Genomic DNA, 22,890 nt, shown 5'->3' on the forward strand with positions numbered 1-22,890 from the left:
ATGCTGGAAGTCTGAATCTGTGAATATCTTTCAGATTTTACTGAACTGTGGCCCCGAGGAGCCGTGGTGAGCGTCCTTTATTTTTATTTCTGAAAGGTGGCAGCCCTATACCTCACTAGAGGTGCATGGAGGCGTCTGCATGAACTACATCTTCCACAACAGTTGAGGTGCAGCTGAGCGCTTCATGTCTGGAATCAACAGACAAGATAAAGTTTTATTTTGATATCTGAGTTATATTTATGACAGTTTATGATGTGTTTGGGTATTTTGGCAGTGATTTTGACTTTAATTATGTCTGAGAAATTCAGGTGCCAGATGTGTAAAAAAAACTGAGTTGTGCAGTAAACTGACATGAAACAAAGGAAATAGTTTTTCAGTGATTTATTGAAAATATACAAATATTTTTAAATGAATTGCACCAGAGAAAGTTGAGTTGGGAATTATCCAGTTGAACACTGTAACTCCAGTTTGTCATGCTAGTGAAGCGCTACGCTGTAATCTGTGGGTGTGTTTGCATTATTCTATCATACAGTTGTCATAATTATTTTTCATAGATAAATTATAGCCATAGACTGCACATCAAATGTCTCAGTAATAAATATAGAAACAATCTGGGTAAATGCAGGTTACAGCTGTAGTAAAGAACACTTCCAAAGAATGAGGGGGACGGGAATGTATTAGTGTATGACGTGACAACGTGTCTGTAGCGGCTGGAAAAGTCCTGGAAAATCATTTCAGGGAAAGAGTGGGAACCCTGTTGATCAATTCCAAAAGTTTTATTTCTTTGCCAAACAGTACAGCAGCAGCAGAGACCTCGTTTTACAGAACTCCTCCTGCACCTCCTTTTCTCTGCTATTAGCTTCAAAGCTCTGTGGTCTTAGTAAAATAGTTTATACACAATTTATAGGATCAAGTTTTCGTGTTGATGGCTGAGACATCAGGGGTCGGCTTCACAAAGACTTCTAAATTTAGCTGTTGGATTATTTTAACCTTGAATTAGGGGTAAATTATCACTCTTTCCAAACTAAAAAACAAGTTTTAACTGTTCAGAAGCTTCAGTCCAGCAGAAAACTGATGATTCTTTGACAAAATTAACAGTAATGAAGACATTTTACTGGGAAAATTCAGCCGAGTGTTTTTCTGCAACCTCAAAAAACTCAGCTGTTTTCTCCCCATTTTTAGACTAAAATAAGCCGCTCTAACTTGCATTGAACTCACAGGACAAGCTTTAGAAAAGCGTCTTTTTGAAGCCGACCCCGGAGGTTTATTGCATTTCGTTGGTCCTGCAGGACACAAACAGGAAGATGAAGTGCAAACATGAAGCGAATGTTCGGGTTCCAGTGTTTTACCTGAGTCCAGGAATGCATAACCTCGTTCCTCGTTCCTTCTATGATGCAGTAAGGCAAAGTAAAATCAACATTAGCAGCATTTCTTCTCCGATCCTAAATTGAAAACTCTAATTAATCACATTGTTTAATCACAGGTTAATTGGTTTAATCGTCTTCGCTCGGCCAAAACAAAAGTCAATCGCCGATGGTGAGCTACAGGACGCAGCTCCGACGGGTTTAAACGAAAAATAAAGGAGAAAGCAGGAGGGCGAAATAAAGAATCACATTTTATCTGTACAGCAATTAAATAAACTAAACAGAAATCAGAAGTTTACAGTCTAAGTCTCAGTCTCCTGAGATCAGCGTTTGATTGGATTAAACCTAGAAGACTCCGTTATGTTCCACTCCAGTGCAGCTTCACGCTCCCATCTTCTTCCTATCTCTGGGAACATCTCAGCGGAAACGTTCCAGTTAAAGACAAACAAACGCATCGATAGAAATCTGAGCCTCTCGTTCTGCTGATTCTCAGTTTCTACGGCAACAAAAAAACTCTTCAAGTATCACGGCTGAAGACTCCACGGCTGATTTATCTCATTCACACTCACAATCACACACAGACGAGGCGTTCGATGTCCTCCTGGGGTTTCAGGACATCGGCTGGCCGACTCTTCCCCAGAGAGTCTGCTGAGGGAAACTAAGTGTTTGGGGAGATCTCTGAAGATGCCGTCTTTGGGAGGAAGACAGAATGTGGTCGGATTCGGTCCAGCGGCTTCATGATTTTCCACCTGTCTGACCTCCGGACCTCCGCTGTGGAAGCATCGGGATGGACGAGGGCATCAGGCAACGTCTGAACATCACAAACGAGAGAGAAAAACAATCAGCAAACTTTATGGAGAAAATATGAAGAAACCATCAGCCACAACCTTAAAACCAGCTGAACTGGGTGCTCGTATAGCTCAACGCGTTGAGTGGGTGACCCATGTACAGAGCTGGTCCCTGACGCAGCGGTCCGGGTTCGATTCCCGCTCGCGGCCCTTTGCTGCATGTCTTCCCCCGACTCTTCTCCCCTGTTTCCTGTCTCTCTCTCTCTCACTGCGCCTATCTAATAAAGCCCACAAAAAGGCCAAAAAAATAACTTTAAAAAAACAAAAAAAAAAAACAGCTGAACTGAAGAACATTGACATCTGGTCACCATCAGAGCTGTTAGAAGGTTAGATATGAGGCAGCAAAGAATCAGTCAATTTCTGAAGCTGACGTGCTAAAGCTGGAAAAATGACTCAAAATGGCCACAAGGAGGCACAAAATCATTATAAAGACATGCAAAAAGAAAACTCAAAACCGCCACAAAAGACAAAATGAACTCACAGAGTTGGAAAACTGCTGTCCAGGGATGTAAAATGAGCAAAAAGCAACGAGAAAAGGCCACAAAAAGACATAAAATAATCAGTAAAGGAGGAAAACCACAAGTAAGAGATGCAATGAGATGCAAAAACACTGCTAGAGACACAAAAAGATGCAAAACAGCAACAAAGAGACATAAATTGACCATAAAGATGGCCGCAAAGAAATGCAGAAAGATCCAAAAAAGACACAAAACTGCTGCAAAAAGACAAAACTACTGCAGAGAAGACACAAAACGACCACAAAGAGACACAGAATGACTGTATGGACATGAAAGATCACAGCAAGATGCAAAACAACCAAAACCACAAAAACGAAGCAAAAACATCACAAAGACATGCAAAACAACTTCAACGAGACACAAAACTACTGCTAAACGACACAGAAAGATCATAAAAAGACAAAACAGCCACAAAGGGACAAAAATGACCACAAACAGGTCTGTGGAGTCCTCGACCAATCAGAGAAGGCTTTACACGGTGGTGGTCAGCTGGTCTTAATGCTGTGGAAGCTGATCTGATGTTTATACAGACACATCAGAAGAACAAGACATGAACCAGACAAACAGGAGTTTAAGGAGGATCTGAACCTGGTCCCTGCTGTGCCGACAGATCTTCTCTCAAAGGCTTCAGGAGGCCGTTCTCAGTGAAGGCTACGACAGGAACCCTGTCCTCCTCCGGGTTCTCCTGCTGCTCCTCTCCTTCTGGAGGAGACAACCTGGAATGTGAAGGCAGCTCAATCACCTCCTCGAACTCCCCGTTCTCCCTGGAAACGAGGAAAATAAAATGATTCGATCAGTCTATCTCTGACCTCCTCAGAACATCTGGTTCTTCATCTCCAGGAACTTTATTAATAATCAAAGTTCTACCTTCAGACTGAGAATATTTCCAGAGTTCCAGGTCCTTGAAGTCCATAGAGGAGAACATCCCCTGGAGAAAGTTCTAGAACTTTCGTCAAAAGGTAGGTGTGCTCTTGAACGTCCCCTGTAGAGTTCTAGAGTAGACCTACGGTAGGTCTACTCTAGAACTCTCTACAGGGGACATTCTCCTCTGTGGACTTCAAGGACCTGGAAGTCTCCAGTTCTGCACGTTCTGAGACTAAACTTAAAGACTGGAAACCAGAAAGGAGACTGTCCCTTGGAGAAAGTTCTAGAGTAGACCTATCGACAACTGTCCAGTTGTCGATAGGTCTACTCTAGAACTTTCTCCAGGGGATGTTCTCCTCTATGGACTTCAAGGACCTGGAACTCTGAAGGTAGAACTCTGATCATTGATAAAGTTACTGGAGATAAGGAACCAGATGTTCTGAGGAGGTTCTGGTTGAGGTTTTCTACAGAATGTTCCAGGTAACATCAGAGCTGTATGATGCTGACCTCTGGTCAGGATGGTTCTGCTCTGTGCTGCTCTGGTCCTGGTTCTGGTCCTGGTTCTGGTCTGGTTGGCATCCATTACTGCTGAGAGTCCCTGCAGAAGAAGCTGGACTCACTGAGGACCAAACAGAACCTTCATGAACACCTACAGAGGATCTATTTAGAAGATAAACTGAATGATTAGAGATTTAAAACTTACCTGCTTCGTCTCCGTTCCTGACTTTCTGCAGACAGAAGATGAAAAAACAGAATTTAACGTTGAAATATATGTTATTTGGATGTTTTTATTAGATTCTGATCCTGTTCGTACCTTTTCTGTTGGGTCTGAGCGTCTGGTTCTCTTCATGATCTCCTCCAGACGCTGAAAGTTCAGAAACACAACTTTAACAAGCTGAACATTAAATTATTGTAAATGTTTGTAGAACTTCTTGAAGGCAGATCCACCTTCTTCCTCTCCAGACGTTCAGCCTCCTCCTTCTGGAAATGTTTCTCTCTCTCCTGCCTCAGTCGCTCTGCTTCCTCCCTCTGCCGGGACTCCTCCTCCTCTTTCTGAAATATACCAAGTAATAATATCATTTCTTTATTGGTGGAGCAGCGGTATGGTTGGTGGAGCTGCAGGCTCAATTCCTGCCGTGCAAATGGCTAAGAAAAACACCCCAGGGGTATAGATTCAATGTCCTATTTGATCCTGATTTATTTAAACACATATGAGCTGGTTGGAGGTCATTAAGCTCCTCAGAAGTCTCTGTCATGGTGCCCGTTGCTAGCTAACCAGCTGATCTACTGCACCTGAAATGTGGATTATTGGGGAAAATTCAGTCGCATAGTGGAGATAAAAATATTAAATTACTTGGATTGGGTTGATATTTTTAATTAACTGACATCACTTTGTAGAAATGTGTTTTCACTTTGACATTAAAGAGTCCTTTTTTGTAAATTCAATTCAATTTTATTTAAATAGCGCTAATTACAATTCAAATTGTGTCAAGACGCTTTACAGAACCCATATGCCTGGAATTCTTGTCAAAAAGTCAAATTAAATTGACCCTGATTAAATGTTGAAAAGCAGTAAAAGGAGAATACTTCCAATGGGGTGAAAACTATATATAAACAGTGCCATGATCATCAAATTAATGCAAATATCAGACAAAGATAACACAAGTAAACACAAAATGCAGTTGATGATGATGATGATGATTTTATTTATTAAAGAATATAAACTCTTCACAGCTCCCTGCCCCTGTGTGAAAAAGTAATTGCCCCCTAAAGCTAATACCTGGTTGTTCCGCCCTCAACAGCATTTTCTAAAACTACCAGTGAGTCTTTCTTATCTCTGTGGAGATGTTCTGGTCCACTCTTCTCTACAGAATGGTTTAATTCAGCAGCACTGGAGGGTTTTCCAGCATCAACTTCCTTTTTAAGGTCCTGCCAGGTTTCAATCAGATTCAGGTCCAGACTTTGACTCGGATGCTCCAGAACCTTTATTTAGTTCTTTAAGACGTTCAGAAGTTGACTTGCTGGTGTGCTTTGGATCGTTGTTCTGCTGCAGAACCCAAGTGAGCTTCAGTTGGAGGTCAGGAACTGATGGTGGAACGTTCTCCTTCAGGATGTTCTGGTAGAGATCAGAATTCATGGTTCCATCAATCACAGGAAGTCGTCCAGGTCCTCAGACCATCACACCACCACCACCACCATGCTGGACTGTTGAGGATGTTCTTTCTCCAGATGGAACGAGACACACACCTTCCAGAAAGTTCTACTTTGGTCTCATCAGCCCGTAGAATATTCTCCCTAAGGTCTTGGGGATCATCCAGATGTTTGCTTCCTTCATGTTTTTGTTGGTCATCAGTGGTTTTCTCCTTGGAACTCTGCCATGGATCCATTTCTGTCCAGTCTCTTCCTTATTGTTGAATCATGAACTCTGACCTTAACTGAGGCCAGGGAGGCCTGCAGATCTTCAGATGTTCTCCTGGGTTCCTTTGTGACCTCCTGGATGAGTCGTCTCTGTGCTCTTGGGGTTAATTCTGGAAGGCCGGAAAGTTCTCCACTGTTCCATGTTTTCTCCACTGTGGTTCTCTGGAGTCCTGAAGCTTTAGAAATGGTTTTGAACCCTTTCCAGACTGATAGATGTCAAATGTTCTTGAATCTCTTTGGATCATTTAGTTGCAGCTTTCTGAGATCTTCTGGTCGTCTTCATTTAGTCAGACAGGTTCTATTGAAGTGGTTTCTGGATTGAACAGGTCTGGAGGTCATCAGGTTTGGGTGTGGTCGGTGAAACTGAACTCTCTTTCCAAAATATGTGATTATCCACAGTTAATCCATGATTTAACAAGGGGGGCAATTACTTTTTCACACAGGGCAGGTAGGTTTGGATCGTTTTTATCCTGCATTTTGTGTTTGCTTTGGTTATCTTTGATATTTAAATATGTTTGATGGTCTTAAACATTTTAGTGGGGAAATATCCAAAAATATAAGAATTGGAGAAGGGGGCAGATACTTTTCAGGCCCTGTAACTGTACTTTTCTGTTTTCCTACCTGTCTTTGGAGCCTTTCGGCCTCCTCTCTCTCCTTCTGGAGCTTCTCCTCCTCCGCCTTCTTCTCCTCTTCCTCCTTCCTCCTCCTCTCCTCGGCCTGGCGCTGGACCTCCTCCTCCCTCCTGGTTCTCTCCTCGGCTTTCCGTCGAGCCATCTCCTCCCTGGCCAGTCTGTCAGACATGAACAGTAAAGATCAACCCTCAGACCTCCATGTGTCGTGGTCCTGGCCCTGGCCCTGGTCCTGGTCCTGGTTCTGGTTCTGGCGGTACCTGGCCTGCTCCTCCTGCTGCCGTCGCTCCTCCTCCTCCTTCTCCCGCTGCTCTCGGGCCAGACGGCGTTTCTCAGCCAGGATCCGGCTGGCCTCCTCTGGATCGGTGGTTCCGGCTGAAGGTTTGTGGGCCGGAGGGCTGCTGATGTTCTCTGGAACAGAAGGTTGGACCAGTTTCACCTCAAACTCAGTCAGTTCTTCCATTTTCATGCAGAAAATATCCTGTTATTTACATCTACAGTTATATTACTTTAAAATCATATATACACGACACGCTGCTTCAAATATCACTGCTGTCTGTTCTAATTTTCTATTTAGATTTTTATATCCTATTCTAATTTTAGATTTATTTATATTTTTATATCCTATTCTAATTTTAGATTTATTTTTATATTGTATTCTAATTTTATTTTTATATTCTATTGTAACTTTCTATTTATTTTTATTTTAAACTTCATTTAACTCTAATGTTCTGTTTGTCTTTTTATTTGTCTAAAATGTTTTTATGCCTCAGGAGCTATTATATGTATGTGGAGCTATTACAGATATTCAGTATTATTTGAAAAACACAAAGAATAAATATAAAATGTAATTTAAAAATATTCTTAAAAAATTATAAATCATATTTTCAAAATCTTTTTTTTTAAACAGATATTCCCCATTTTTGTTTAATGACAGAAAACCAACAGAAAAAACATCCATAACTGTAAAAGTCAATATCAGGATCTGTATTTTTACAATTAGCAATTTCTTCTTTACAACATGTGACCATGAAATTACAGTTTTACTGTTTATTACTATTATTTAGCTGCTAAAAACAGTCATCAGTCTTCTGCCTGCTGGTAAACAAATTAGACATGAGTCTGAGAAGTTTAAGCTGTATTCTGGGTTTATTCTACTTTAACTGCGTTACTGATCCACAATATATTTTATTTCTGCCATTATTTTAACCCTCCTGTTGTCTTCATTTACGAGCACCAAAAAATATTGTTTCATTGTCTGAAAAAATCCAAAAATTCAGCAAAAAAATTCCCCAAATTTCTGAAAATTTGCAAAATCTTCAGGAAGAAAATTTCAATAATTCCTATTATTTTCTTTAGAACATTCACATAAAAATCAACCAAAATCCAGCGAAATTCACTGGATTTTGGTTGATTTTTATGTGATTTTTAATGTTCTTAAGAAACATTTTGAACATTTCTTTTTTTCCACCAAAAAATGTTCAGAGATTTCCCAAAAATGTTGAAAATGTGGACATCAGAAGTTTCACTGTGAAAATATATATTTCTTTTCCACATTTTCAAACTTTAAAACGGGTCAGTTTGACCCGCAGGATGACACCAGGGTTAAACACATTTGTTGGAGCAACCTTTATCGACATTTAGTTTGACGAAATACACTGCACTTAGATGAAATGATCAGTTTGGTTTATGGAGAAAAATGAACCCTTTGTATTATTTAACAGATAAATAGTGATTGGTGGAAGCCTGCCGTCATGGTGCTGCTGTTCTGAAGCGGCTCCAGATCTACTCACCTCCGACTGCTGCTTCAGTCGACGTCTTGTTCTGACCCAGAGGCTGAGGTCGAGGAACAGGAGGACTGAGGACCTGCTCTTCGTCGTCCTGCCGGGTTCTGGTGGGCGTGGACGGGTCGGAGCTCTCTGGTGAGATCCTGACCAGACGAAGGTTTCCAGGATCTTCAGCTCCAGGAGACTTCAGCAGCTTCGGGGTGGGAGGACGAGCCGACTTCTGTGGAGGTCTGAGGGTAAATACAATAAAAAAGTAGGTCAGAAAGAGGAAGTAAAGGACAGTCTGTCAATCCAGAGAGAGACGTGGGAGGTTTTTCTATTTTCACCCTAAAAACAAACCTAAGAAGTCATTTTAAAGGTTTAATATCTCCATAAATAAAACTAACATCCATGAAATGTGGTGAGAACAGACAGAATAGTTTCATCAGATCAGAACGATTGAATGGATGCAAAAGAGGATAAAAGTTTCATTATTGGTCCTTAAAAAGTGTAAAACCTACAATCCAGGCTGGTCTAGTGTCTCCATAAAGTTCCTGTAAGTGTTTATCTATGGATGGATCCATATTTCTACTAAAATCCAGTCTTTGGTCCACATTTCACCAACGCTTGAGGCTCTAACATCAGTAGAATCTGATGAGTTAAAGTTGGACCACCAACACCTAGACCTCTATGAACACCTGGACCTGTATGAACACCTAGACCTCTATGAACACCTAGACCTCTATGAACACCTAGACCTCTATGAACACCTGGACCTGTATGAACACCTAGACCTCTATGAACACCTAGACCTCTATGAACACCTAGACCTCTATGAACACCTGGACCTGTATGAACACCTAGACCTCTATGAACACCTAGACCTCTATGAACACCTAGACCTCTATGAACACCTAGACCTCTATGAACATCTAGACCTCTATGAACACCTAGACCTCTATGAACATCTAGACCTCTATGAACATCTAGACCTCTATGAACACCTAGACCTCTATGAACACCTAGACCTCTATGAACACCTGGACCTGTATGAACACCTAGACCTCTATGAACACCTAGACCTCTATGAACACCTAGACCTCTATGAACACCTGGACCTGTATGAACACCTAGACCTCTATGAACACCTAGACCTCTATGAACACCTAGACCTCTATGAACACCTAGACCTCTATGAACACCTGGACCTGTATGAACACCTAGACCTCTATGAACATCTAGACCTGTATGAACATCTAGACCTCTATGAACATCTAGACCTGTATGAACATCTAGACCTGTATGAACACCTAGACCTCTATGAACATCTAGACCTCTATGAACATCTAGACCTCTATGAACATCTAGACCTCTATGAACACCTAGACCTCTATGAACATCTAGACCTCTATGAACATCTAGACCTCTATGAACACCTAGACCTCTATGAACACCTAGACCTCTATGGACACCTAGACCTCTATGAACATCTAGACCTCTATGAACACCTAGACCTCTATGGACATCTAGACCTCTATGGACATCTAGACCTCTATAAACATCTAGACCTCTATGAGCACCAGGTTCTGTGTCCTACTAATGAGTCCACATCAACATTTAGTCTGAACATCCAAAAACTGGAACCTTGTCAGGTCAAACTTTCCTCACATCAGATTCTACTGATGTTAGAGCCTCAAGAGTTGGTGAAATGTCAACCAAAGTCTGTATTTTACTAGAAATATGGATCCATCCATAGATAAACACTTACAGGAACTTCATGGAGACACTAGACCAACCTGGATTGGAGGTTTTCCACATTTTTACATTTTCAAGAACCAATAATTATTTATTATTGTCATTGTGTGACAAATATTGAATCATTCTGGACTGGATGTTAGTTTTTTTTTCTGGAGATATTGAACCTTTAAAATGGCTTCTCAGGTTTGTTTTTAGGGGGAAAATAGAAAAAAGTCCAGGTCTGAAAACATGAAGTTCTAAAAACTCAACCAAAATATTTTACAGAACTTAGTTTTGGATCCAAAGAACAATTAACTAAACTCTGAACTGAACCGGAGACGGAGCAGCAACACTTTCTGATCCATGATTCCTGAAACGTTCAGTAAAACCTTCTTCCTGCTCTAATTAATCCAGTTTCCTCTCGTCTCCAGTCTGTCCTGCAGGTTAGAAATCTGTTATCTTTACCTTCCAGGAGGGGGCGCCGCCACTCTGCCGCTCTTCTTAGCCGGGGAGGCGGAGCGTTTGGTCGGAGGTAAGCTGAGAACCGGAGCCAGAGGCAGGGACAGGTTGCTCCACGACTTCCTGACGTTGTCTCGGTCCTTCTGCTGCTGCAACAAAAACAGAGAATTATTCAGGCTTTAAAAGCTCAGATTCGCAATAAAACGGTTGAAAAGCTGCAGAATCAGAACCAGAAGGTTCTAAATCGACGGTAAACCAGATGTTTATCTGGCAGCAAGACGCCTCAGACAGAAAAAACTCAATCAGGCCATCTGATACACTGGAAAAAAACTGATAAATAAAGTGCATGTTTTAACTGTTTTAATAGAACTTCACAAATAATTTACTGCCATTTTACGGATTTCTTGTTTTGTTGATGAAAATCAGTAAAATAGTTATTATTAGATAATATCTAGTGAAATTATTAAAAAAAAGTCCTAATGAACAAGTCAAAACGTGAAAAAAACGTCCACCTAAAAATCTGTATTTTCATAAATTATCATTTGTTCTAAATTTGACCATAAAATGTCTTTATTGTTTATTATATTTAAATCAGCAAAAATCTTTATTTTACAGATGTTTACCAATATTTTAAAGTAAAAATATTTTATTTTAGAAAATAAAATTATATATGTTTATATATTTATATATATATATATATATATATATATATATATATATATATATATATATATATGTGTGTGTAATTTTATTTTTAAAAATAAGTTTTTTACATATATATATATATGTGTGTGTGTTTTGTGTATGTATATAAAAATGAAAACTGTCTATAGTTTTAATTACAGACAATAACTAGTAAAATCACTGTGAAAAAATAAATTAATAAATAAGTTTGAAAATTCTGTATCAGTTCTTTTAGTAATTTGTTCTTTTATAGTGTTTGACTATAAAATGATGGTTTTACTGAATTTAAATTGTCTAAAAAATATTACTTAACAATATTCAAAAACTGTACAATAATAAAAAATATTTTTATTTAATTCAAATATTTTATTTAATTAAGGATGGAAAAAATACCATATATATAAAGAGAGAGATTACAGATATTTGTTGTTTTTTGAAAGAAAAACTGCATTTTAAGGACTGAAAAACGTTGATGGTTTTGTTTGATTACAGAAAATAACTTGTAAAATAACTGAAAAAAAAATATCAATTTACATGTAAGAAAAATGAATTTTAAAAATCTGTCAGTTCTTTTCCACATTTATCCTTTAATAGTGTTTGACCCTAAAATGACAGATTTACTGTATTTAAATCAGCTAAAAACACGATTATTTTTCAGATATTTGCTGTTATTTTTATTGTTTCTTTTTCTCCGTCATCTTTGCTGCCAGATTTTCAGGGTTTTTTTTCAGTGTTTTTATGTTTTTATCGTGTATCTAATGTAAAAAACTTCAACCATTCCTTCAGTTGGCCTGAATGACGTCCAAAGAGTAAGGGAGAGTGATGAAGAGTGACCAAGAGTGATGAAGAATGACCAAGAGTGACCAAGAGTGATGAAGAATGACCAAGAGTGATCACCGAAGAGGGACTCAAAATGATCACTGACACGTTGATTTAATCGTTTACTGAACCTCACTGCTTTTATCTAGACTGTTTACTGTTTATTTATACTGTTTACTGTTTATTTAGACTGTCTACTGTTAATCCAGGAAGTTTGATTTTGAAAAAAACTTTAATTTATGATAGAAGTCTAATAATTTTCATGTCGTTGTTCGGATCAAATATCTTTAATTTTTCTGATAGAATTCCATAAAAAATCATTGAAAAATCCGTTTTGTTTTTATTTTCTGGCTGTAAATGAACTCCTTTTGGTGATTTAACCTCTAAAGAGAAGATTAGCATCCTGTTAGCACCTCGTTAATGTCTCGTCAGCATGTCATTAATGTCTCATTAGCATCTCTTTAGCGGCTGGTTAGTTTCCCGTTAGCACCTCGTCAGAATTTCATTAATGTCTCGTTGGCATCTCATAATGTCTCGTTAGCATCTCTGTAGCAGCTGGTTAGCATCTCGTTAGCATCTCTTTAGCAGCTGGTTAGTGTCTCATTAGCATCTCTTTAGCAGCTGGTTAGTGTCTCATTAGCATCTCTTTAGCAGCTGTTAATGTCTCGTTAGCATCTCTTTAGCAGCTTGTTAGCATCTCGTTAGCATCTCTTTAGCGGCTGGCTAGTGTCTCGTTAGCATCTCTTTAGCAGCTTGTTAGCATCACGTTAATGTCTCATTAGCATCTCATTAGCACCTCTTTACAGGCTGGTTAGCATCTAGTTAGCATCTCTTTAGCAGATTGTTAGCACCTTGTTAATGTCTCGATAGCATCTCGTTAGCATCTCTTTAGAGGCTGGCTGTCATCTCGATAGCATCTCTTTAGCAGCTGATTAGCATCTCGCTAGCATCTCTTTAGCAGCTGGTTAGTGTCTCGTTAGCATCTCTGGCAGCTTGTTAGCACCTCGTTAATGTCTCGTTAGCATCTCAATAGCATCTCTTTAGCAGTTGGTTAGTGTCTCGTTAGCATCTCTTTAGCAGCTTATTAGCAGCTAGTTAGCCGCTTGTTAGCATCTCATTAGCAGCTCATTAGTCTTTTTGTGTATAAACTGGTTGCAGATCTTCTTCAGATCAATAACTTCTGGATCAATCACCAGCAGGTTCTCAGACAGTTCCAGAATTTATGTCCTACCTGCTGGTTCCTCCCTGCTGGTTCCTACCTGAGTTCCTCCGGTGGTTCTTCTCCGAGGGACGGTGGAGCTGGAGGATGCCGTCTCCCTGCTCAGGCTGCGACAGTGGGGCAGCGGTGCCACCTGCAGGGCCTTGAAGGACATGGAGCCCATCGGGTGGCAGGACACTGAGCGAGGACACACAGGCAATGCTATGAAGCAGGTGGACGAGCAGAACCATGGACCAGGAGGAGGTTAGTGGAGGAGCAGAAGGTCGAGGAGGCCACAGGAAGGAGGAGATGGTTGGAAGGAACAGAGAAGATGTTTGGTAGGAACGGAGAAGATGTTTGGTAGGAACGGAGAAGATGTTTGGTAGGAATGGAGGAGATGTTTAGTAGGAATGGAGGAGATATTTGGTAGGAATGGAGGAGATATTTGGTAGGAATGGAGGAGATGTTTGGTAGGAATGGAGGAGATATTTGGTAGGAATGGAGGAGATATTTGGTAGGAATGGAGGAGATGTTTGGTAGGAATGGAGGAGATATTTGGTAGGAATGGAGGAGATGTTTGGTAGGAATGGAGGAGATATTTGGTAGGAATGGAGGAGATATTTGGTAGGAATGGAGGAGATGTTTGGTAGACCAGACAAGATGTTTGGTAGAACAGAGAAGAAGAGAAACCAGTGTTAGTTCTACTGATCAGAAGAAGAGCTGCAACCACCAGCTGGTTAAATATTCAGTCACTGATCCGGTCAGAGGAAACTTTCTGGACCATTAAAGTTCTCCAGAACGTCCCAGAGATGAAGAACTTCTACTTTATCAGAAGAAACCCATGAGAATCTGAGATTAGAGATGAAAACATGGAGAACATGCATCAGAAATCCAGAAACACGAGCAGGAAGACAGAAGAACTCAGAGTGAAGATCCAAACCAGCTGAGACAGAAGAACAAAGATCTCAGCAGGAACCACAGCAGCGCTTCAACATCCAGGCTTAGAGTTATTTAGAGGAGAAATGTTCTGTTTTTATTTCCTTCAGTGGGTTTTCTAGCAGCTTTTTGTGCTCTTAAAGGTCTAAAATCTTGAGTTTGAATCACTCTGGACGTTTGGGTTCGTCCTTCTAGACCGTTCTAGCTCAATCTGAATGAGCTTTGTGGCTTTTTGGACCAGTTCTGGCTCACGCTGGACAAATTCCTGTCACTGTAGAGACTTTTTCATTGTGGATCATCAAATCCTGACATGTTTTAGGGATTCTGAACTAATTTTAAGTCGTTTTGGGGACATTTTCTTATTGCTTTGGACAACTGTAACTATTTTGATATTTCTTTATCATTTTGGGAAAAAATGTAGAAACTCTAAATAAGATTCAAGTCATTTTGGACAAATTGAAAGAGACTTTTGACTTGTTTTGTCATTTTGGACAAATGTTGAGTAACTGGTTTAGTCAGAGGTGGAGAACAAACCTGTAAATGTTCTAAATGTCGACTCTGATGTTCAAAATGCTCTAATTAAGCTTTTGAAAGACGTGAATCTGGTACTGGGGACATTTACGATCTCTTGGATGCAAACTACTGTCTCATGTTTTAGACTTATTTAATATTTGAACATTTGACACAATAATTATGTAAAGTGCTGACAGATGTTAGAACTTTACTAACAAACACACCATCTGTTGCTCAGATCTCTGTTTTGGACGGGTTTCAATTCATTCTCAACAAATTTCTAAACATTTTAGAGTTTTTCATTTGTTAGTTTGTCACTTGAGACCATGTCTTACTGTGTATGTGTGTGTGTGTGTGTGTGTTACTGTTTGTGTGTGTGTGTTACTCTGTGTGTGTGTTACTGTGTGTATGTGTGTCAGGTGTTTTACCTGTTTGCTCTCCAGACAGACTCATGGCGCTGCGGCTTCGAGCCAGGTAGGAATGAGTTGGCTGCTGCAGGCGGTTCACCATGCTGCTCTCCCACGGCGTCAACGGGAGGCGACGCAGCCCTGAAACCAAACACACACGTCTGGAATCAAACACACGTCTGAAAACAAACACACGTCTGGATAAAAACATGTCTGGAATCAAACACGTCTGGAATCAAACACACATCTGGAATCAAAAACGTCTGGAATCAAACACGCCTGGAATCAAACACACGTCTGGATTATAACATGTCTGGAATCAAACACGTCTGGAATCAAACACACATCTGGAATCAAAAACATCTGGAATCAAACACGTCTGGAATCAAACACACGTCTGGATTATAACATGTCTGGAATCAAACACGTCTGGCATCAAACACGTCTGGAATCAAACACACGTCTAGAATCAAACACGTCTTGCATCAAACACATGTCTAAAATCAAACATGTCTGGCATCAAACACGTCTGGAATCAAACACATCTGGAATCAAACACACGTCTAGAATCAAACACGTCTTGCATCAAACACACGTCTAAACTCAAACACGTCTGGCATCAAACACACGTCTAGAATCAAACACATCTGGAATCAAACATGTCTGGAATCAAACACGTCTGGAATAAAACACGTCTGGAATCAAACACACATCTGGAATCAAACACATTTGGAAGAAAACACACGTCTGAAAACAAACACACATCTGGATTAAAACACGTCTGGATTCAAACACACGTCTGGAATCAAACACACGTCTGGAATCAAACACACGTCTGGAATCAAACACACGTCCGGAATCAAACATGTCTGGAATTAAACACACGTCTGGCATCAAACACATGTCTAAACTCAAACACGTCTGGCATCAAACACACGTCTAGAATCAAACACGTCTGGAATCAAACACACGTCTGGAATCAAACACGTCTGGAATAAAACACGTCTGGAATCAAACACACATCTGGAATCAAACACACGTCTGGAATCAAACACATCTGGAATCAAACACACGTCTGGAATCAAACACACATCTGGAATCAAACACACGTCTGGAAACAAACACGTCTGTAATCAAACACACATGTGGAATCAAACACACATCTGAGGCCTGATAGCGGCACCAATCAGCTGATCAGCAGTTTATAAACCAGATAGAATCACTGCTGGTTCATGAACACGGCGAGGTGAAGCTGTGAGCATGCTCATTCTGCTGCTGCGTTACAGCTACATGCAAACAAACAGTCCAGACTGAAGCACAAACACACCTAACATGCATTTAAAGTAGCATTTTATGAAAACAGCCTCAATTTGTCAAGAAATCCACAAATTTGTGTGGAAAAAACCCCAAGAACCCCAAAAGCTGCCAGAGACAGGTTTATAAAAAACATCAAAATCCCCAAATTATTCCATTTATCAGCCAGAAACTGTCAAAACAGAAAAAGTCATCAGATTTCCAACTTTCCCTGAAGGTCCTTGAACGTATCATCAGCTTTATCTTAGCTTAAAATAGCAGCCTTTCATCAAAATTTTAAAAATTGCCAAAAATCAACCTTTTGCTAAAACTAGATTCTGTGAAAAACAAAAAATTCTGAGCCTTTTGCTGCAACCATCGAGATACTATTGAAGCAGTTCTGATTAACAGAGTAATGGCAAAAATTCTGGGAGTTTTCAGCCGAACTGCAGGGTTCCAAAGCAGAGAGGATTCCAGGTCGTACAGTTTTTGTGAATTAAATATTCAAACAATGTTTAATTTTTCCTGATTTCTATCATTTTAACTGTTTCCTAGTGACAGAAGACTTTTCTCTCTGTTTCCACAGAGGTGCAGGAGTTCAGATTGCAGAGAAAAATGAAGCACAGGGAGGAAAAATTAGACAAAACAACAGCTCAGAGGGTTGGGATATTCGGCCATGCAGCGTCTCAGCAGGAAAATAAATAAAGATCCTTAATAAAAACCTCATTAGAACTAAGCAAGCATGCAGAAGTTTGCAGAAGAACATCTGCAGGTTGCAGAGAATAAAGCGAAGATGAAACCAGACTAAAGACTGGTTCTCTCCTCTGAAGGTTTGGAGGTTCAGTGCTGCTTGTTTGGATCCTTTAACAGGTTTTCTGCTGCAGGTTTTAATGCGTTCTGCTGCTGTTTTAAGTCTGTAACGACGTCTGAAACGTGCGTGCTGTTGGAGACGTGTTAATATTTCAGCTGGGATGAAAACAGAGTACAGTGTTCTCACAAAAACAAAAAGATTATCCGACAGCGGATTAGAGAACGGGGTCATGCTGGACGGAGAAATCTTGATCCTCTGATGGAGCAGCGTTTGTTCTGAATGTAAAATAAACCATTTAAAAGCAGGAGCAGCTCAGTGATGAATGGAAAACCTCAGTGGAGAGATTCAGTCTTCAGTTCTCTGCTCTTTAAATGTTTCCCAGAACGTTTCCCAGAATGTTTCCCAGAAGCCGACCTGAGTTCCTGCTGCTCCCCGGGTTCAGTCTGGACTGAGATCTGCTGAGAACAGGAGAAGAAGCTGCTCTCCTCTGTAACCCTGTCAGCAACACGAAGACAACGAAGACCTGAAGCTCAGATCAGCAGCAAGAAACTGGACAGGGCTGAAATCTGAGATGATTTAGAATCCAGTTCGTTTATCTGATAGAAGTCCAGAGTCAGGTTCATCTAACAGATTATTTCTCTTCTGTTTAATCCCATAAAACACAAACCCTGGATGTGGTTTCACTTTGAGCCAACTGCTCAGACCAGGGGTGTCAAACATGAGGTCCGTGATCTAAAACCGGCCCTCCAGAGGGTCTAAAACCGGCCCTCAAAGTGCAAAAACACACAACATGACCACAAAGAAAATAAAACTGACTGATAAAAGACATAAAATGAACACAAATTGATGCTAAACCAATACAAACATAGAAAAAAACAACCCAAAGATGCAAAAATCCTGAAAAACACTAAGATCAGCTGCAAGGATGTAACAAACAAACATGGAGCCACAAACCAATAAAAAGGTGCAAAATCAACACAAACACACAAAATGACCAAAAAGAGATTAAAACTGACTGATAAAAGACATAAAATGAACACAAAACCAATGAAAACAGCCAAAAAGACCCACAAAAAGACAAATAACAGCAAATCGACCAGAATCAATCAGAATCAGTCGACTCCAAACTAACTGAGGTCGAAGTCGTTGTCGTGTTTCTGTGTTTAGTTCAAAGTGATGAACTAAGATGCTGGAGTTCGTTACCTCGGTCAGGAGAGTGCAGCAGCGTGGCCGAGGACGAGGACAGCCGTTTGGTGATCACCGGGTCGGTGTGTTTGGATAAATTCATGGTGGACACCGAGCGTCTGTCGGCATCTGGAACCAAAGAGACAAAAACAATCAAACAGGAAGTAGAACCAGGAAGAGGACGGCTGGAGTCTCTAGTTCGGGTTAAAGAACTACAGAGAGACGACATGAATTAGTGCTAAACGGGAACTCTAACAGTGAATCTAACACGTTCCTGAGCTGCAGGACAGAACCTCAGGCCACAACAACAAACACTAGCCGTGATGTTACCTCCGGTTCTAAAGGGTCCGTCCAGCTCAGAACCTCAGAAGAACTTCTGATCAACCAGTTCAGATTCACCTGAAAGTTTTACAGCACCAAATAGAGATATCTATAGAAGTATTTGTGAGTTTTTAGCTTCATATATCAAGTATTTTTCAGGATAATAAAATAAAGAAGTACCTGTCGCCCCACTTTCAGCAGGTTTTTCTCACTTTGAAATTTGAGGCTGTGTGAACGACAACATCTGAGGAATTATTACAGATAAAAACCTGAAATATTGATTGTTATTTTTCAACTGGAACCTGGAATATTGGACAAATAGATCAATAATCTCTGATAGTGTGTGAGTTGAGATATGATCATGATGTGAAGCATGGTGGTGGCAGCATCATGATGTTCAAACAGCCTTACATTTCAATCATCTAAAAGTGAATCGAGCAGCGTTTTTATTTCTTGAAATCTCAGAAAGTTTTTGATATTTTGAGCTAAAATCTTACAGATGCCGTTTTTAATATTCTTAGTTTATGATGCAAAAGTTTCAGGCGAGTCAGAGATGTTTGAGAGTCTCAGGTGGAGGAACCGTGATGAGAGTGCTAGAGCTAGCCGCTAACGGACACAGAGCTTCATATTCACACTGGAGGGTCATCCCATGTCTGCGGTAGAGACTGAAAGCACTCTGCATGTGCTCCAGTCCGGCCAGGTCGAGCGGACTGAAGAAGACCGACTCGACAAAACCTGGACCAGGAGGGGTGAGACGGAAAGGGGGTAAGACAGGAGGGGGGTGAGACGGGAAGAGAAATAATGCAAAGAAAAAGATGTTATAACTTTAAAAAGTCTCCAAAACGACTCCATTTATCAGCCAGAAACTGCAAAAACAGAAAGAATTGTCGGATTGTCAGTTTTCCCACAGTCCTTGAACTAATCATCACTGACTTTTTGTTGTCGGAAAAATGTTATTTAAAAATTCACCAAAAATAAACCATTTGCAGTAACGTGATCCTGTAGAAAACAAAAAATTCTGAGTTTCTCGACACATCAGTGAAGCCATGAATGACTCAGCTGTGTCCAACAGTCAGGCCACAAAAATTCAGAGAGTTTTCAGCTGAACTGCAGGCAGTGTTTCCACAGAGCAGAGAGGAAACGAGACGGTTATTAGATAGAAATGAAAACAAATCTGAAATAAAATCCTCCCAGAACCTCCTCAGAACATCTGGTTCTTCATCTCCAGTGACTCCAATGATCAGCATTCTACCTTCATACTGGAATATTTCCAGAGTTAAAGATTCCAAAATTATTACATTAGTTCTGAGTTCTTTTGTTCAGACACAGAATGATTAGATAGATGTTGAACAAAAGAATTCAAAATGAATGTATTAACAAGAAGACATAAAAAAAATTCTATCAAAAATAACAAAAATCAACACAAAACTGCCAAAATCACCACAAAAATGCAAAACGAATCACAATAAATGATGTGAAAAACCTAAACAAATGCAAAAGCAACACAAAAAGGTGAAAAATCACTTATAAAAATGCAAAATCAACATAAAAAGGTGAACCTGCCTGCTGGTGTACTGGGAGTGTTGGTCTTATACCTGCTGGTGTACTGGGAGTGTTGGTCTTATACCTGCTGGTGTACTGGGAGTGTTGGTCTTATACCTGCTGGTGTACTGGGAGTGTTAGGATCTACCTGCTGGTGTACTGGGAGTGTTAGGATCTACCTGCTGGTGTACTGGGAGTGTTGGGATCTACCTGCTGGTGTACTGGGAGTGTTGGTCTTATACCTGCTGGTGTACTGGGAGTGTTGGTCTTATACCTGCTGGTGTACTGGGAGTGTTGGTCTTATACCTGCTGGTGTACTGGGAGTGTTGGTCTTATACCTGCTGGTGTACTGGGAGTGTTGGTCTTATACCTGCTGGTGTACTGGGAGTGTTAGGATCTACCTGCTGGTGTACTGGGAGTGTTAGGATCTACCTGCTGGTGTACTGGGAGTGTTAGGATCTACCTGCTGGTGTACTGGGAGTGTTAGGATCTACCTGCTGGTGTACTGGGAGTGTTGGGATCTACCTGCTGGTGTACTGGGAGTGTTGGGATCTACCTGCTGGTGTACTGGGAGTGTTAGGATCTACCTGCTGGTGTACTGGGAGTGTTAGGATCTACCTGCTGGTGTACTGGGAGTGTTAGGATCTACCTGCTGGTGTACTGGGAGTGTTGGGATCTACCTGCTGGTGTACTGGGAGTGTTAGGATCTACCTGCTGGTGTACTGGGAGTGTTGGGATCTACCTGCTGGTGTACTGGGAGTGTTAGGATCTACCTGCTGGTGTACTGGGAGTGTTGGGATCTACCTGCTGGTGTACTGGGAGTGTTGGTGTTCAGAGCTCCTCCCCAGGACCAGCGGTTGGTTTTGGTTCTGGTCTTCTGGCTTCTCTCCAACGTCCGACGCATCACCGCCTCATGACGAACCTGCAGGACGTTCATCACAACTTAGAAATCAGAGACATTTAGGACAAACTTAGAGACATTTAGGACAAATTTAGAGACATTTAGGACAAATTTAGAGACATTTAGGACAAATTTGGAGACATTTAGGACAAATTTAGAGACATTTAGGACAAATTTGGAGACATTTAGGACAAATTTAGAGACATTTAGGACAAATTTAGAGACATTTAGGACAAATTTAGAGACATTTAGGACAAATTTAGAGACATTTAGGACAAATTTGGAGACATTTAGGACAAATTTAGAGACATTTAGGACAAATTTGGAGACATTTAGGACAAATTTAGAGACATTTAGGACAAATTTAGAGACATTTAGGACAAATTTAGAGACATTTAGGACAAATTTAGAGACATTTAGGACAAATTTGGAGACATTTAGGACAAATTTAGAGACATTTAGGACAAATTTGGAGACATTTAGGACAAATTTAGAGACATTTAGGACAAATTTGGAGACATTTAGGACAAATTTAGAGACATTTAGGACATGTTTATCTGGTTTAATTACTTCTAACATGAAACTTTGGGCATGTTTTTGTACTTCTGGACAAATTTTGAGTCTTTTTACATAAAATTTGGTGGACACTGGTTCAGTTCATCAATTTTATCAGGTTGAATGACTTTCTAGATGTAACTGTGGCAAGTTTTAGACATTTTGCACATTTTTAGAGTGTTCTGGACAATACTATGGAACGTTCTGGTCAAATTTAGAGTCATTTTGGACAGTTTTTTGTTATTTTTTCCAGACAGGTGAGTCGGTGAATCCAGGTAAAGTGCAGTGTAGCCGGTCCTCCTCCAGCTTCTTCCTGTCCGGTTACACCAGGTTTCTATTGCTTTATTTCCAGACAGGTGAGTTGCTGTGGACAGGTGACTCATACCCGGTCCTCCTCCAGCTTCTGCCTCCGTTTCTCCTCCACTGCTGCCCTCCTCTTCTCCTCCTTCATCCTCTGCTCCTCCAGCTTCCTCCTCTTCTCCTCCAGATGTTTCTCATAGTGCTGCCGAGCTCGCTCCTCTTTGGCCTGCAGCTGGGCCTCTTTCACCGCTAAAAAACACACAAAAAACACAAAACAAACTGTTAAAAAACATAAAAACCATCCTCTTCACTGGGCTTCCTTCACCGCTGCTAATAGAAACCACAAAAAACACAAAACAAACCATTAAAAAACATAAAAACCAACATATTAACTGGGCTTCCTTCATCTCTAGTGAATAAAAACCTCCAGGTCCAGATGTTGTTGAAGGTCCAGCAGAATGTTGATCAGCTGATCATCATGTGACGGAGCTTTAGAACTCCGGAAATCCTCTCAGACCCACGAGTAGAACCAGTAGAACCTCTGGATGGAACCAAGACCAACAGAAAACCAACTCAAAGGGAACTCTGGAGGTCTGGATCTTCTAAGATCATGGACCAGAACCAGACCTTTGTTCTCCACGGAGACCAGAATTCTGATGAACAGAACTCTCAGTAGAACCACCAGAATTCTCTGTAAAACCACCAGGACTCTAACTAGAACCACCAGACCTCTCTGTAGAACCACCAGAATTCTCTGTAGAACCACCAGGACACTTAGTAGAACCACCAGAACTCTCTAATTAGAACCACCAGAACACTCAG

The 22,890-nt window shown here is 40.5% G+C and overlaps 1 protein-coding gene across 9 annotated transcripts in view; it reads right to left on the reverse strand.

The window, feature by feature from the left end:
- Positions 1-761: 761 nt before the first annotated feature.
- map7b (microtubule-associated protein 7b) overlaps positions 762-22,890 on the reverse strand; it is a 49,886-nt gene continuing 27,757 nt past the window's right edge. For 3 of the 9 annotated variants that reach the window (XM_055016078.1, XM_055016074.1, XM_055016081.1), the window contains exons 4-20: positions 22,154-22,317; positions 21,117-21,234; positions 19,404-19,505; positions 18,468-18,578; positions 17,679-17,759; positions 15,182-15,301; positions 13,366-13,526; positions 10,610-10,752; positions 8,435-8,658; positions 6,902-7,052; positions 6,634-6,802; positions 4,543-4,647; positions 4,409-4,459; positions 4,298-4,322; positions 4,102-4,213; positions 3,319-3,494; positions 762-2,175 (exon numbers count right to left, since the gene is read on the reverse strand). In XM_055016078.1, the coding sequence (XP_054872053.1) occupies positions 2,165-2,175; positions 3,319-3,494; positions 4,102-4,213; positions 4,298-4,322; positions 4,409-4,459; positions 4,543-4,647; positions 6,634-6,802; positions 6,902-7,052; positions 8,435-8,658; positions 10,610-10,752; positions 13,366-13,526; positions 15,182-15,301; positions 17,679-17,759; positions 18,468-18,578; positions 19,404-19,505; positions 21,117-21,234; positions 22,154-22,317 (2,024 nt within the window). In that variant the 3' untranslated portion in view covers positions 762-2,164. The remainder of the gene's footprint in view (positions 2,176-3,318; positions 3,495-4,101; positions 4,214-4,297; positions 4,323-4,408; positions 4,460-4,542; positions 4,648-6,633; positions 6,803-6,901; positions 7,053-8,434; positions 8,659-10,609; positions 10,753-13,365; positions 13,527-15,181; positions 15,302-17,678; positions 17,760-18,467; positions 18,579-19,403; positions 19,506-21,116; positions 21,235-22,153; positions 22,318-22,890) is intronic. The other 6 variants (XM_055016075.1, XM_055016076.1, XM_055016077.1 and 3 more) reach the window with 6 other exon arrangements.

This window comes from Amphiprion ocellaris, chromosome 12, assembly GCF_022539595.1.
Source record: "Amphiprion ocellaris isolate individual 3 ecotype Okinawa chromosome 12, ASM2253959v1, whole genome shotgun sequence".
NCBI classification, from domain to species: Eukaryota; Metazoa; Chordata; class Actinopteri; family Pomacentridae; genus Amphiprion; species Amphiprion ocellaris.